This window comes from Myiozetetes cayanensis, unplaced genomic scaffold (assembly GCF_022539395.1).
Source record: "Myiozetetes cayanensis isolate MyiCay16 unplaced genomic scaffold, myiCay2020 scf4, whole genome shotgun sequence".
NCBI classification, from domain to species: domain Eukaryota; kingdom Metazoa; phylum Chordata; class Aves; order Passeriformes; family Tyrannidae; genus Myiozetetes; species Myiozetetes cayanensis.
The window spans coordinates 14,185,712-14,201,327 of record NW_026087631.1 but is presented as its reverse complement, the minus strand read 5'-3'; the positions used below and the strand labels follow the sequence as shown (position 1 = coordinate 14,201,327).

The 15,616-nt window shown below is 37.4% G+C and overlaps 1 protein-coding gene across 1 annotated transcript in view; it reads right to left on the bottom strand.

Moving 5' to 3' along the window:
• Positions 1-565: 565 nt before the first annotated feature.
• The window catches only part of ALDH7A1 (aldehyde dehydrogenase 7 family member A1), a 54,790-nt gene continuing 39,739 nt past the window's right edge, over positions 566-15,616 (bottom strand). Inside the window, exons 2-17 of the mRNA XM_050328924.1 lie at positions 15,445-15,510; positions 13,817-13,897; positions 11,353-11,476; positions 10,624-10,756; positions 9,966-10,010; positions 9,123-9,200; positions 8,166-8,263; positions 7,093-7,134; positions 5,854-5,948; positions 4,916-5,000; positions 4,522-4,628; positions 3,602-3,718; positions 3,042-3,139; positions 2,836-2,909; positions 1,794-1,869; positions 566-1,056 (exon numbers count right to left, since the gene is read on the bottom strand). Coding sequence (XP_050184881.1) covers positions 1,002-1,056; positions 1,794-1,869; positions 2,836-2,909; positions 3,042-3,139; positions 3,602-3,718; positions 4,522-4,628; positions 4,916-5,000; positions 5,854-5,948; positions 7,093-7,134; positions 8,166-8,263; positions 9,123-9,200; positions 9,966-10,010; positions 10,624-10,756; positions 11,353-11,476; positions 13,817-13,897; positions 15,445-15,510 — 1,374 coding nt within the window. The 3' untranslated portion in view covers positions 566-1,001. The remainder of the gene's footprint in view (positions 1,057-1,793; positions 1,870-2,835; positions 2,910-3,041; positions 3,140-3,601; positions 3,719-4,521; positions 4,629-4,915; positions 5,001-5,853; positions 5,949-7,092; positions 7,135-8,165; positions 8,264-9,122; positions 9,201-9,965; positions 10,011-10,623; positions 10,757-11,352; positions 11,477-13,816; positions 13,898-15,444; positions 15,511-15,616) is intronic.

Here is a 15,616-nt window from a genome sequence, read left to right as displayed (position 1 = left end):
TGCCACGTCTAGAGATTGTGGAAATTTGGTACGTAAGGAAACGAAATCTCCAAAAACAATACTTTAAAAACCTCAGAAGTTACTCTGTGGAAAGCTAAAATCAGTCTAGTAGCACTGTGCCTATTCTAATCCTGAGTCTTGAGTAAGGCTCCCAAATGAGCTGCTGTTAGCTATAATCTCCAGTGGCCACAAGAAGTTCCCATCTGAGCTGAAACACAAAAACAATTTGCCTTTTAGTGGCAAATTCCCTCAGGAAGAGTATTCCCTCCTGGCTGCATCTCCAGTTCTTCGCTGGTTTGGTTGTAGGGTGTCACAAGAACCATGACAACCTGAATTGGCTGTAACCCTTTCTAGCATCAAGAGAAGGTTCCAAAAGACTACAGTGGTCCTTGGTCTTACCCTGTGTCTCCCAACATAATCAGTGAAAGTCTCCTTTCTGAAGGAGAAGCAGGAAAACAAAAGCAGTCCAGTGACTATTCCCTTAGCTTGCAGTCCAGTGTGTGAAAACGGTCAGCTGAATGTTCCTGCTCCAAAACAACGAACAAAACAAACAAGAGGCCCAAGCTATCTCACAAAATGTACTTTTATTTATGCATTGAAAAATAGCCCTCTACTGCCCACCCCCCACAGCACCAGTTTTCTGCAGGAAACCTGGCACACAGCTTGAAGCACAGACTAGGAGCTGGAAATATCAGCAAATTGTAGGGAGGGAAGGGATACAGTGTTGGTAGTGAAATACAAGAGTAAGGCAACAGGTTATCCAGGCCACCTGAATACAAGATTGTTAGTATCAGTCCCTCTCCCTTCTTCCCAAAGACCATATACTTCTCTCATTTGAAGACTGAAGTAGTAAATTCATACACAGAAAGTGAAGCAATTTTAGAGTAGATGATTTTCTGAAGAATTGGTTTCAGATAATAAATTTTTATCCCCATAATGCTTAGAAGATGCTTGATTCTGAAATGGTAGGAGAGTTCATAGCACGGCCACTCATAAGGCTGTTACTGAAACTTAATTCCTTGAGCCAGAGGCAAATCCTTGCTGTAGTTGATTGTACTGGAAGAGAAACAAGTATTTAGAGACCAGAGTTAATCACTGAAACGGATTTTGCAATCCACTTCTTACATACAAGGTTTCTGATTTCTGTCACATGTAAACAAAAGACTTCTGTAAGCAGTTTGCCTATTTAAAGTGAGGAACTGACTCTACTCCAGCTTTCAACCTCGTAACTATATACAGGGAAAGACCACATTCCTCATTATCTCTTCCTTGATAGAGAATCTATTTCTCTCTTCACCTATTTAAACTTTTACTATAACAACATCCAGATAGAAAAAGCAAGGTGGGATTTCTCACTTTCATAAACCCAAAGTTAGCAGAGGTAAAGGCTGGGGAGGTCAACAGAGAATGTGAACAGACAACCACTACAGGCTGTCAGAAGATCTACAGTTAGATAACCAAAACATAGCTAAATCACGCACCAGCAGCACTGTGGTTGCCACTTTCTGTATTTCCTGACAAGTTTCAGTAATTTAATTTTTAGATTAGTTTAAAATCAAGCAAGAGGGGGAAAAAAATCAGGGATTTTCTTTCCTTGTGAAAGGAAAAAAAAAGTCTTTACAAAAACCCTTCAAACTATCTTCTACTAGGAATGTGAAGGGAATTACACTTATATATAGTTATCTCATGTTCAGCAAAAATAGCCTCTTTGTAGTCAAAGATTTATATGTTTTGAACTTTTGAAAGTTTATGCATAGTTTACATTTATTTGGAATTTAAAAGGTCTGTCTTACCAAGTAGACCGTCTCATATAAAGTTTCCATGAATCACTTCCAGATTCCCTTCCCCCACCAGTGTGCTTTTCACCACCTGTAGAAAAAAGGTTATAAATTAAATTTGATTTTTTCTTGGTTTTTTTTGGAGCATGGGAATCTGGACTAACTCCAACAAGTGGGACATTTTATAAAAATATATGGGAAAAACTATTCCCTTGCCCTTGTCCTCTCTCTGAACTGAATTACTAGAACACCACCCCACACAATACACACAGCTAGCTCTCTCTCTCTTGCTTGATGCAAAAAAATATCTGCCTGGAGTTGAAATCTCATCATGGTGGCACCAGACAACCTTGTTTTAAAGATATTTTGTCTTAATACAAGACAAGAGTATAAGAATGTGCTGGTTCTTGTACTGTTTAAATGATAAGGAGAACATTTCTTCTTCTACTGCCTCACTTCCTTATGTACAAAAAAGAGAAATAAAAGTAAAAATGCTTATTTAAAGACTTTTTCATGAAAACACTATATGTTGTAGATCTTATATAAACATGCATATATTCACAACAAAAATGCTCAAGACTGTTATAATTAAAACTGTTCTAAACAGTTTTCCACCTGGCCATATCTCTAAACTCCTTCATACCTCTGACTCACATTCCCTTGATGGGAAGGAGGAAATAACTAATGGAATTTTTAAAACCAAATACAGATATTTTTAAAATATCTGTGTTTAGTGGTTGAAATTCAACTACCTCTGATCAGTATCTCTTTACTGCTAAAGCAGTATAACTCAAAATTACCTAAACTGATTTCTTCACATTTAGCCATTTAAACAGACTGATTAAAAGCTTGAAAAATAAAAAGGGGAGACCTAAATTACAACCGTTTTGCAGTGGTAATGTTCTACTCTCTTCCAGAGTTGTTACAAAAATTAAAAAAAAAAATGAATTCCTAAGTTTTAAAAAAAAAGTGAAGTCTGAGGAATAATACCAAGCCTCTAGATCAAATGCTAGAGGACTTTACCATTTGAAGGAAAAGGAAAAAACGTGTAACATACCAAAAGCACCTCCAATCTCAGCTCCGCTGGTTGGGATGTTAACATTCACAATGCCACAGTCAGAACCCTTTGGCCTACAAAGATAAGACAATTACTCTTTAGGATCAGGAAAGGCTCCTTCCCTAAAATGAGGGCTATAGAATGCTCAACTAGGATCGTGCATAGGTTTACAAAATACACAAAAGACTGTGATTTTTAAGTTATACCCAAGCCAGCGGAAAATCCTTCCCAAATCCTTGGTAAAGATACTGCTGGAAAGACCTTGTTTTACTTCATTATTCCAGGCAAAAACATCCTCTTCCTCCTAGAAGCAACACATATGATTGGTTAAGCCATGATTATTCAAGGCAAAGCAGTTACAAAAAAGCACTGTGAGAAAAAACCTCAACGTACCACAGCCCTAACACAAATACACTGAATGCCACTGGGCAAACACACACGTACCACGACAGCAATACCTCCACCACTGCACAAAACGCACTCTCTGCATTTCAATAGATAGGAACAATATCAACAATACAACATAACATAAAAAATAGAAATCTATTCCTGTACAAACTCTCATTTTAACTCCAGTGCTCTTCACACAAATGTAGCTACGCAGTGAGGTTAGTTATTATAGTGGATATTTCACTGTGCAGAATAAGAGTTACCACCTCTTGAAGTGCTGGGACAATTGCACTGACATGACATACATCAGACATCTCTCTCCTGACTCTTCTGTTAGCATCCTTGACACCTGACTAGTTCCCCACTGTTATTTTACCTTAAACTTCAGCACATACAGTATGGGGGCAAACGTCTCAGTGTGGACAATGGGTGCATTATGAGGAAGGCCAGTCACAATAGTCGGTTCGACATAGTTTCCAGGGCGATTTATAACCTTTAAAACACATAAAAAGCAACTGAGTTGTTTAAATTCGAATGTAGCTTAGCACTAGCATAGGAAAGGAATCCTTCAAGATCTGAGTACTAAAGTTGTTTCTAGTAATCAGAAACAGACGGTCAGGTAATCTGAGTAGATAACTTTGCTATTTGGTTACCTCCTTAGTTGACATAAACTATGCTGCTATATTTTAAATACTTGTTTAAGTATTTAAAATATAGAAGCATAGTTTATGTCAACTAAGGAGGTAACCAAATAGCAAAGTCTAGCAACTGAGACTAAAAACACTTCTTTTCTCCAACTTGTAAGCTAATTGGAATTTTAAAGGTATCAAGAATAAAGAAGGTGCCAGTGAAAGACAAGAATTCCCAGAATGTTACTTCAATGAGAACTAAATATCCCTTATGATGAAAATATGCAAGTGGCTGTCTTGAGTCTTCAGTATTTCCTGAAGTTTGATACTGTGAGTTCAGGGACAGAACCACTATTTTCCTTCTTATATGTTTGATATTCACCATTTACAATGTTGGTTTTATTTTCACCACCACCTGCAACCGGAGAGTGGTATAAGAAAGAGCCAAAAGCTCTTAATCTTGAAGGAGAAGGTAGTTTCCAAATACAATCACCTTTACCCTGAAGACAGGATTCCAATTCAAACATTGTCAGACTGACTAAACTAATATCCTTTAGTGGTTGACAGGACAAATGGAGAAACAATTTTGGTTTAAGCCACCATGTTATTGTGTTTTTTCCTAGAGCACAAAATGTAGCAGTAAAAGTTAAGTAAAAGTTAAAGTCACCTTTCCCCCATAGACCACAGAGCCACCCTGTTGTTTCGCCTGTTCTACTGCATCAAGGAACATTTTCACTGCTTCTTTGGTATGAAGAGGCCCATACAGAGTGTTAGCTAAAAAGAGAAGATTCAGAGGCATACTTTCAGCAAAACTGTATACATTTGCAAGTACTCTTATCGTGACATTTTGGGACTAACTTTTTAATCTGTCCAAGATGAGCAGTATTAGCCAGATTCTTCATCTTCCTTTCAGAGTTTGTATTCTAAATGAATTTAGAATTTCCACTCCCAGGTAAACTGCTAAAATTAGATATCCTTAATCTATAATCCCTTTGGAATTTAAAGAGAAAGAAACAAACAGACTTGTCTCCTAAATCTGTGAGCGGGAAATGGTTACTTACGATCCCATGGATCACCGATGCGGACCTGGGCATAGGCCTTAGCAAGCTTTGCCACCACCTCATCATGGATGCTTTCATGGAGAAACTAAAATGTGGAAAGAAAATTGTAAGACAGCACAGCCTATGTAATTATTCCTGGACACTACTGCACTTTGAAGAGGGATGAATGAAGTGTGGAGATAGTGTTGCTCATATTCAGCAAATCCCAAAGTTAAAAATAAACACAGAGTAAGGCCTTCAAACAGCACCAACACTAGAAAAATGAAGATGTAAAATCTTCACCATGAAGATTTAAAACCAGTAAAGAAACAAAACCCTGTTTTACCCCATCTCATATCAGTGACATCGATGTGTTCTGTAAACACTTCAGGTAAGTGTTCTAGGACAAATACTCAAGTAATTTTATTGCTACAATTTGAGGAATCTCTGCCCATCCAATACACCCAAATCAATTTTGACTAATATTTACCCAATCAACCCAACTCTGAAAAGACTATACAAACACTGACTGATACTGTAACACCTTTAAATTTGTTGAAAATGATTGGTTAAAAATTAATAACAAAGTAAGCCAAACACACCCCCTTGCTTTGCTGAAATCTAAACCCTGCACCAAAATGTGTAGCAATCACAAGCAAAGAAGTTCTGGCAATGGAAACAGAGAGAAATACAGAAGTATGCCAAGTTTTATTTTCTCGGCTTTTAGCACCACATACTTGTTGAAACACATACAAAGAAACTATTTAGATTTAGAATTATGGTGGAATGAAACCGCGTTCTTATTTTTCCATCATACTTACTTATACTAAGTAAAAATGTGTTTCAAATATCATTTGTGGCTCTTCCTAATACTAGGAATTGTCAGACATTTCCTGAGCAAATTTGGAACTAAGTTAAAATGCAGAGCTACCCAGACCAGACAATACACATTTACTCACCAGCCTTCTAGCAGTTGTGCACCTCTGACCTGCTGTTCCCACCGCAGCAAATAGAGCAGATGGGATGACTAGGTTCAGATCTGCATCTTCAAACACTTTAAAACAATTAAAACATGAGCATGTTACTGAAGTAAACAGGCAATTCACAAGACTTAAGACGCCTACACAATATTGTAACCTGACAGGTTGGTCAGGAAGCATTAGGAGCAATTGCACTAGCACAGCACAGTTAATATATATAGAAATACCTTGAAACTCTTATTATCTCTTTACAACTGAACTAGATTCATGCACTTGATACAAATAAAGGTCCAACCTACTGAAGAGAGCCTTTTGCAATAAAGCTTGCAAAGAACTTCAGCTTCATTTTAATTCAAGAAACTACAAGCAATTTCTTGCTGTTTCTCCACCTTGTCCTTCTCTCACTGAGGAAAGTTTCAGCATAAAGAAACTATAGTAAAGTATATCCAGATGGCCTTTCAAAAAACGTAGCTTAAACACACAGGTGTACAATAATAAAAAATACACAATAAGCTGAACCAATTCCTCTGGCTTTGAGAAGACATTGAGATCTTTTATAAGCCTCAAATGATTCCCAAAATATCACTTAGCTTAACCAGTTCCACCAAATTCTTTTAAGCATTCAAAACTATTATTAAATTTGGGATAAAGTCCAACTGAACAATGATTATGCAATCATTAAAAGCCAATTCCAGAAAAAGTAGGACTCTGATATGAAAAATGAAACAATTTTCAAAGTATAAAACAAGTTTATGCTACTGGCTACAAAGCAGCACAGGGAAAAAAAAAAAAAGACACGCTCAAATGTGATTTTCAAAAGAGTAGATGAGATATGTGTAGATAAGCACATTTGTTCAAAATACGAGCAAGGTGAAACAAAAGACTAACACAGTAGGATTGCAATTTAGGTATTTAGCTTACAGTTTCTTTCTTTCACATTGCTCAGCTATATCATATTTATGTTGTTTATCTGGGAACTGGACCCCCTCCACAACACTGAAGACAGAAAAAAACCCCCAACATTCTATTATGTACTTTTAAAAGCCCAGTGGGAGGCCGGGAGGGGAACCTAACAAAAACCAAAAAACGAAGCAGCCAACCAACCAACCAACCAAAAAATCCCTCCACAAAACAGAAAAAAGGGACGATTTCTACAAACATTTGCCCACTAACTTCCAAATATCATCTATATGATTAAATTTCTAAAGTGCATATTACCAATAATGGCATTGTTTCCTCCCAGTTCCAGCAGGCTTCGACCTAATAAAAGCACACAAAATAAGTTATGTCATGCATGCACATATTCACTGTACCTCAGTTTAGTTAGAGGTCACCTCTAACTAGAGCTAACATTCATTAAATATATTTTTCTGTATGAACAAAAGGTTTTAGGCATCGCAATCAACTAACCACTCTAGCCAAAGCAAAAAAATTACATCTAATACTACATCTATCACATGTTGTGAAGAAAGATACATGGACAGTAGTTATGGCACAAAGAAGCTTAAAAAACAGGCAAAAATAGCGCTGGAAATAAAAAGATGAAAGCAGGAAAAAGGTGCAGCACAAATACTGTGATGCAGAAAAAGAAAGAGAATTCAAAGAATAAGAGATCAAAATGCACACACAAAATTTAACTACGCTTACCTATTTCTCTGGCAACTGTTTTATCTAAAATCTGAGCTAAAGAATCCCAGTTCTACCTCTGAGTAAATATTCACAATCTGTTCTGAGTTTTTTGGTTTGTTTTTTTACACTTCTATGAACTTCAAATGTATAAAATGAGAAAACCATGTTCACAAGGTTTTATGTTCTAAATTAAAAAGTTAGAATCCAGCAGGTGAGCTGCTGTACACTTCATTCCTCTACACTTTTAAATATTTGCAACAAAAAACAGCACCTCAAAAATCATCACTTTTCTCATATATTTATAAGGAATAAAAGGTGAGTGCACATGTACTCATGAACACATTGCCAAAAGACCATAGGGCCTAGATGTCCACCTTGGCAATTTACACACAATTACATTCATGGACACCATCGCACCCTTCTATTAATTAGTTGTAGGACCGTGGATTTGTGGATCTCCTGGAAAAAAATGCTGAGTAACAGAACTAACCAAAAAATGAAGTACCTATTTCTGAGCAGTTTCAAACTCCTATTTCTCCAAGTCAAAAAAAAAATAAGAAAAAAGCTAACACAGCTGAAACAACCTGTTATTTTAAAATCCTGTGGGGCTCCACTGGCTTTACCAACCCTGGAAAGAAACACAGGAGAACGTACACACTCACCAAATCTCTCCTGAACCATAAGTGCTACTTCCTTGCCCACTTTTGTGCTGCCAGTGAAGGACAACAGGTCCATCCTCTCATCTCTCGCCATTGCTGTCCTGCATAATGGGAGACATACCACCATGTCCAATGGAAGATCACATAAATGGAAAAGCAGCTTGCACATTCCACATACACCAATTTCAATCAGGGAGATCTTTAAAGTCAAAACCACTTCTTTGAAACATTTTGTAAGTGACTGAGCTAATGGCAGGAAACCTGCCTAGTGAGAAATATGGAACAAGAGGCCATTTCCCTCTACCTTTTCAGGCCATAAAAGCAGCATTTCCAGCAACACTGAAATTCAGTCTAAATTACATAGTGAGATCGGCTCTAATTGTTATTATCTCTAAGAAAATACGCATATCTATGACTTTTTTTTAATGCTTGCTATACATTTTGTCTTCTCTTAAAATGCTCAAAAGATACATCTGAGTATACATTTGTACTGGGAATTTCCACACTGTAAAAATAAAGCAAAACAATTTGGTTTGAACAGCTTCCAAGCACAGGTATACATCTATAAGCAAGTGCTGAGTCCTGTGTGAGCATGGAAAATGGGCACATATTCTCCTCCACAAGTAATCCAAAAGGCCAGTGGGCTAGACATTGAAAACTCCTAAGAGCATGATGAGTGGAATTTAATATCAGCTATATTCTTTGAGTGCAAGCATATGTAGAAATAGAATATAAATTTAGTCTCCTCATTTGAGAAGTTATTTGTTAGCAGCTGATCTCACAACAGCAAGTAGACATATTTATTATATTTAGATCAGGGCCAGAGTTTCAGATCAGTTGATGAAAATCATGGCAACATGTGTATCTACTGGGAACTCCTGGACACCAGAATAACTTTCTGAGTAGTTCAAAGAACATTCCTTTTACAGAGGTTCACAAAACACAAGAAATTTTACTTACCCAATGTCCGCTCCACCACAAACCAAAGAACAGATTGCTCCAGGCAACTTGTTATCCTCCAAGACTTTGGCAATTATTCTAGAATCAAAGATGTAAAAATTTCAGAGATTTCTGACAGGTACAAATAGGGAGTGAACCGTTAAAACTGGTTTTGAGTTTTTGGAGTAGTAGTGGTTTAGGGTCACTGTTCTTAGGAGTTAAGATTAGAGCTACAAGACTTAGTAATTAACTATTTTAAGGAACCTACTTATATTTAGCATTTCAAAATAAATGTTATTTGTAATACACAATAAATAAGTGTTTAAAATGCTAATATATTAAGCAAAGTAACAATAAACCTGAAATAAATATCACTATGGCATTTACTCTTTGGAGAAGTTCTTTTTATTGAGACTGAGTTTTCCCTTTCATCGAGAATGAGTTTTGAACACTGGAAGTGCATGCTAAGGTGTTACTGGGTTTTGGGTAATAAAGACTGTGTGACAGTATCTTCATGATATGGGTCTACAGAGCCAGCCAGAAGAATCTGCCAAGAAACTGGGTGCTGATGTTGTGTTGAGATTACAGAAAATAGGAGATGATTCTGAAACATGAGTGTGTCATTGAGGGAAGCTGAATTTCAAGAGCAGTTCATCTTTCACAAGGAAGCAAACCACACAGCTAGCCCACTTTCAGCAGAAACACAGCCCTGGTTCCAGAAAAAAATAGTCAACAGTATAGGTAACATCCTATATACACAATTACTATTAGGGGAAAGTATTTCTTCTGACCACTATTCACTACCTCAAACAGAAAAGCAGTTGTTTAAAAAGCAAAACAGAGAGCAAAGAAACCAGAACTCACTTTGTAACAGCAACACTAACAAGGGATGTAGAAGGAGCACCCTTCCTAAAAAGGAAAAAAAAAAAAAAAGAATTACATGAATTTTATTTCAATTCTTTAAGAATAAGAAATTATTCAAATAAGAAATTTTTATGGTATCTGATATACAGCACACTTTGGTTAGGCTGGTTTGCAGATACATGTTAAGACAGCAACTCAAGTATTTCTTTCCACAGCTGAGCATTCAGAAGTTCTACTAAAATCCATGTGAACAAAGGCTTGGCCAAGCATTAGAGTGAAGCAGGCAGACAAAAGCAAAGCAGGATCCACAAGAGGAAATAAAGTTACTTTTTTAGACTTTTAATCTTAGCTGTACCAACTCTGAACATATTAACTCTTCACTACCACTGTTTCAAGACCTCAGGCTGGGTTCTTTATTCACAAGCCATTTGGCTAAGACCTGGATACATCTCAATCTTAATATCTCAAAAAAGAGATTACCACAAAACAAAACAAAGCTCTTTGAGTACAAACAGACCTAACAATAAAAAGAGAACAAGCTTACATTAGATAGAATCAACTATACAGAAACAACAGACATTCAGCAGCAGTTTCATGCCAGAGATAATAGCTCTCTAATTTAAAAATACCATTAGCAGGTTGGAGAGTTAGATCTTACCAGAGGCAAGCGTTTCCACAAATCATTGCAATTGCACTGTTCCACCCATAAACTGCCACAGGAAAGTTAAAGGCTGTGATGATTCCTACTAATCCAACAGGATTCCACTGTTCTATAAGGGCATGGCCAGGTCCTAAAAGCAAAGACACAACATAGTGCAATTTTCATCCATTTAATGTTATTTTTTTTAAGAAAAGGAAAATATGCAAGCAAGGAATCTAGCATCCCTTCTCACTCCATCACAGCATTAGCTTGTGAAGAGCTGTATTATATGTGCACTGCAGCTTACTGGATCAAGGTTAGCTAGATTGTGCACAAAGCTAATGGCATGACAATATAATTAGTTATTCAGTTAACATCACGATGACTGTGTGCTAATCAATAACTGACAAAGAGGTCTCTCCTTTCTAAGTGCACCAAAGAATTTTTTGCATACTTTCCTCTGCCATCCTCCATTAACAAAGAAATCAAAGAGAACTTAATGCTTCAAATAGCAGAGAAAAATCGATGGGCTCACTTGCTTACCTGCCACTTCATTAGGCACTTCATTAGGTGGCGATACTGCCCACCACCACATCCATTCCTAAATCTCCCTAAATAACTCACAGAACAGAGATCTTGCTGCGTTACAGCATCACATATTTAAGACACTTCTCCATCTCTTCATTTGTTAAAAAAACCCAGCAAATCAACTAACCACAAACAAAACCAAACAACATACATACTTACTTTCTGAAGGCAAAATAGGTCCACCAATCATTCGGGACAAACCAACAGCGTAGTCACAGACATCAACATACTCCTGCACTTCCCCAACACCCTCGACAAAAATCTTTCCCATTTCCAAAGAGACCTGACAAAATTAAGACAATTTTTTTAAAATTCCCTTGCATCCCATATACATTTTGTTTCCCATCAATGTCAGGTATATCTGTACACCAGGTAAGATTTTAATACACGTGTTTTCATTAGAAGATAATCACCTCCTCCTGAGTTATTCACAGTTTAAAGAAACAGCACAATAGACAAGAAGACAGGAGTCGCATCTCCATAAAATAGGAGAAAAATTAGAAGAAGAAGAAATAAATGGAGAAATTTTAATAAAACAAATCTACTGAAAGGAGTATCCAACACTAATGAGATTCATATGTTTAGATTAACAAAACACTGGATTTTCATCAGGACATTGCATACATTGTTAACCAGGTATGGAACATACTGGAAAGTGCAAGTACCCTGCTCCAGCAAAAGAAAGTGGTCATTTACATTTTTCATAAGCAAACTACTCATTTTACAACATATCCAAGTGATTTGAGAGATTTTATTTGCAGAGACTGCTGAAAACATCTACACATCTTCATGTTTATGATCAATTTTTTTTTCTTCTAGCTAAGTCAGTCCTAAGCTATATCCTTCTGTTAAAAGCATGTTAGATTTACTCAGCTAACATACACATTATCAATGAGAATAAGTTAGTACTTGAAAACATTTTCCTCCAAAAATGAGAAAACATGCAAACTTAGGAACTGAGAAGTCATCCATTTACCCCCTCTTTACTTTACTGTCATGCTCTGATAAGACTGATGGGTGTTACTTTCATGCAGATACGACCTACCACTTTAGACTGATGACTGTATTTTGAAAAGGCTGTTAAATGAGGAATCAGGTTAAAAGGATTGCCATGGGATTTTTCTCCCCATGCAAATCTTAAAATAAATGTGACTAAATGTATGTCTATGACAACTGTGGTCATCTCAAGACAGAAGGAATGGCTGATTTGTGACCAAAAATGGAGGGGTATCAGATACATTTACTAAAAAATGCAGCAGGGAGTCCATAAATGCAGTAGAAATACCAGGATACTTCACAAGGAAATTGTGACACAAGGCTGAAAATTTTCAGTGGCATATAAGAAAGATGAGTTTCTACACCATTCCTTTTATATATTCCAAATCCAGGGAAAATCTTAAAATCTCAATATCTACTGTACTTCTTTCACCCAGAACTTCATCCTCAGTCATAGAAGAACTGAACAGATGTACTATCTCTTTGGGGAAACTAGGAAAACACAACAATAAGCCACAAAAGTTTTGTTCAAGGAATTCAGAGTGAACTTCTGTCTGTCCACACTCACCAGGGAAGCTGTGCTGTTTTTGAATACAAACACACATTAGCACTCTAATTCCACCACAGAAACGCTGCTGAGGAGACAACATCAAGGGAAAGAACAGAACAAAGTTTTGAAGGTTAACAATATGGGCTTGACTACACATGGAGTTATTCACTGACAGCTGTTTCTGAACAGCAGCACATACAGGTAAGCCCTGTAAAAGGAAAGTGGCAAGTTCCCCACTTGTCTTCTTTTCTTCCCTAGCAACTAGCAAGTGTTTTAAAGGAGAGGTCCTTCAACCTTTATGTCCTGCACAGCACTGCAAGTGGATCTCATTAAGACCATCTCAGCTTCTGAAGCCTTATACTTCCATATGTCAGATGGCAAAATCCTGCAGATCACCAGAAAGAGTTCAAGGTTAAAAGCTCTGTATTACAGGAAGATCTCTTTCAGGATACTTTCAGTATTAGACAGTGCCCTACCTAACAGGCAAGTGAGAAAACAGTTGGGCAACAGTTGTAACACTCCTCCCAGACAGAGCACAGGCTCAGAATGAATTAAATTTTCTTTCTCTACTATATATTATCATTTTATAGAATCACAGAATCATAGAATATCCTGATTTGGAAGGGACCCACAAGGACCACTGAGTCAACTTCTGGCCCTGCACAGGTCCAGACTGAGAGTCACCACTATGAGAGTCACAACATGCATTGTCCAAACACTCCTTGAACTCTGACAGGCACGGTGACATGACCGCTTCCCTGGGGAGCCTGTTCGAGTGCCCAACCATCCTCTGGGTGAAGAGCCTGTTCTCAATATCCAACCTAACTCTCCCCTGACACAGCTTCATACTGTTCCCATGCCAGAATACCTGTTTTAAAATTTTTCCTTCTTCTTCAAATTAAAACTTCACTAGGTAAGCTAACAGAACTAACAGCAATTGTTTAATAATCATTAAGGTTAGTATTGTAGAGTGGTACATTAAAAACTGAGAAAACCAGTTTTGACACATCCCTCACCCTCATGCCCCACTCCCCCTTGTGCCCCCCCAAAGTTAATCTACTTCTGAAAACACCTTACCAAACTTCCTAGAACTTTGATTTTTTGTCTCAGGGCGTCACCAATCTGTCGCACTATTTCTCCACGTTTAGGTGCAGGGATCTAGTCAAAAAAAACCCAGAAGAATCTATGAGAGATTGAACATCTGTGATTTTTGCTGCTTATATACTGCTAGGTCCCCTACCCTTGTAGTAAGCAATCACTAGTTGCTGTGCTCTTTCCCAAGTCTCTGTTACTTGTTAATTTTTATCACGTGCACTTCTTTATAAGCAACTGTTTCCTGCCTCACAGAGTCTGGTAACACTGTGCACATTTATGTCCATTCAAAACTTCAGTTCCACTGGATACTGCCAGAAGCATTCAGACTATTAGTTCTGCTACTTCTGCTCAGCTGCATCACCCACAACGCCCCCACACAAGCAACTGCATCTCAAGAAACAAACATTTTTCATAAAAAGCATGCTTATTGGTTTCTGAGCCTTGGAAGTGTACTTAACACCACATTTCAAACTTTCTTTCAGTATGACATTTATTTTGTTAGCAGATGCTGAGACATACGGAAATCTCAATTATGGAAATATTAAGCCCATGTACCAATTATTAATAGATTTACAGGACTAGCAGTTCTCTGTAAAAACAGGACTGATGAATATATAAACTATGCAATCTTACCTCTTTATAAGCTAAATCTTTCAGATAAACTCATGACAAACAACAAAATTCACAAAATAATAGCATAGGGCATTGAGAAAAGTCTTTAAAGAAACATTTGATATGTTGATTCTTTATCTGTTGGATTGTTTCCAGATTATTTCCAAATATGTTACAAGTCACTAACATTATACTCACAGATTGTAACAAAAGAACACATACTAATATATCCTGAGGAAGCTGCTGTATTTTTCCTAAACTTCATTATCTTCAGACAAGGCAAAACTTCGCTGGCTAAAATACAGAATGCTCAAAACCTTATGAAATCCAGTTTTCAGCTTCCACCAAAGAAACAGCAGGTAGCTGTAAGAACCAAGCCTGGCACAGCCATCAACAGAATGAATGTTCGCTGGACACAGTCGGTATAGGTGCACGGGGAACTACAGTTTGTAAGGAAAAAACAGCTTAGGTATTGTACACAGCTACGTTAACACCAAAGCTTTGGAATAACACAGCAGTCTTGTGAAACACCAGGACAGCAGGTGAACCAAAAAAAAGCATGTTTACAAACAGCAGTCTTACTCATCCCATGAGAACAAGATGACCAACACGAGCTGATCCAAATATCCCGCAGAGTTCCCACAGGAGAAAGCACTCCGTGACAGGAACTGAAATACATGCACAGGGATAGTTTGCTTGCTACAAGGTTTCTGAACTTCACCAGAACTGCTGGCAACAGTTCACAGGCACAAGCCTGGGTAAATCTGCCTGGCTTTTCAAAACAAACATTTTCCACAAGTCAGTGTCCTCATCTTTGTACCCCAGTGATATCAGACACAAACTGTGCGGGCTTGTTTCTCAACATTTCCATTGCAGACTTTTGCTATAATGCAACATACAAAATATGAATACATTTTTACACCTCCACTTGATGGGGCTATTTAATACACTGTATCTGCCAGAGATATGTTATAAAAGAGAAGTCTCTGCTAACTTACATCAGCCCAGACCTTCCATGCCTCTTTAGCCTTCTTCACTGTTTCTTCATAATCCTCGACACTAGCCTATATGAAGAAGCATGTCAAAGATAAAGTTAAGCAAATCAAAACCCCAAAACAAATGCCACAGAAAAGCTTCTGCACTCAAGACATTTCTAGTAAAGAGTACTTG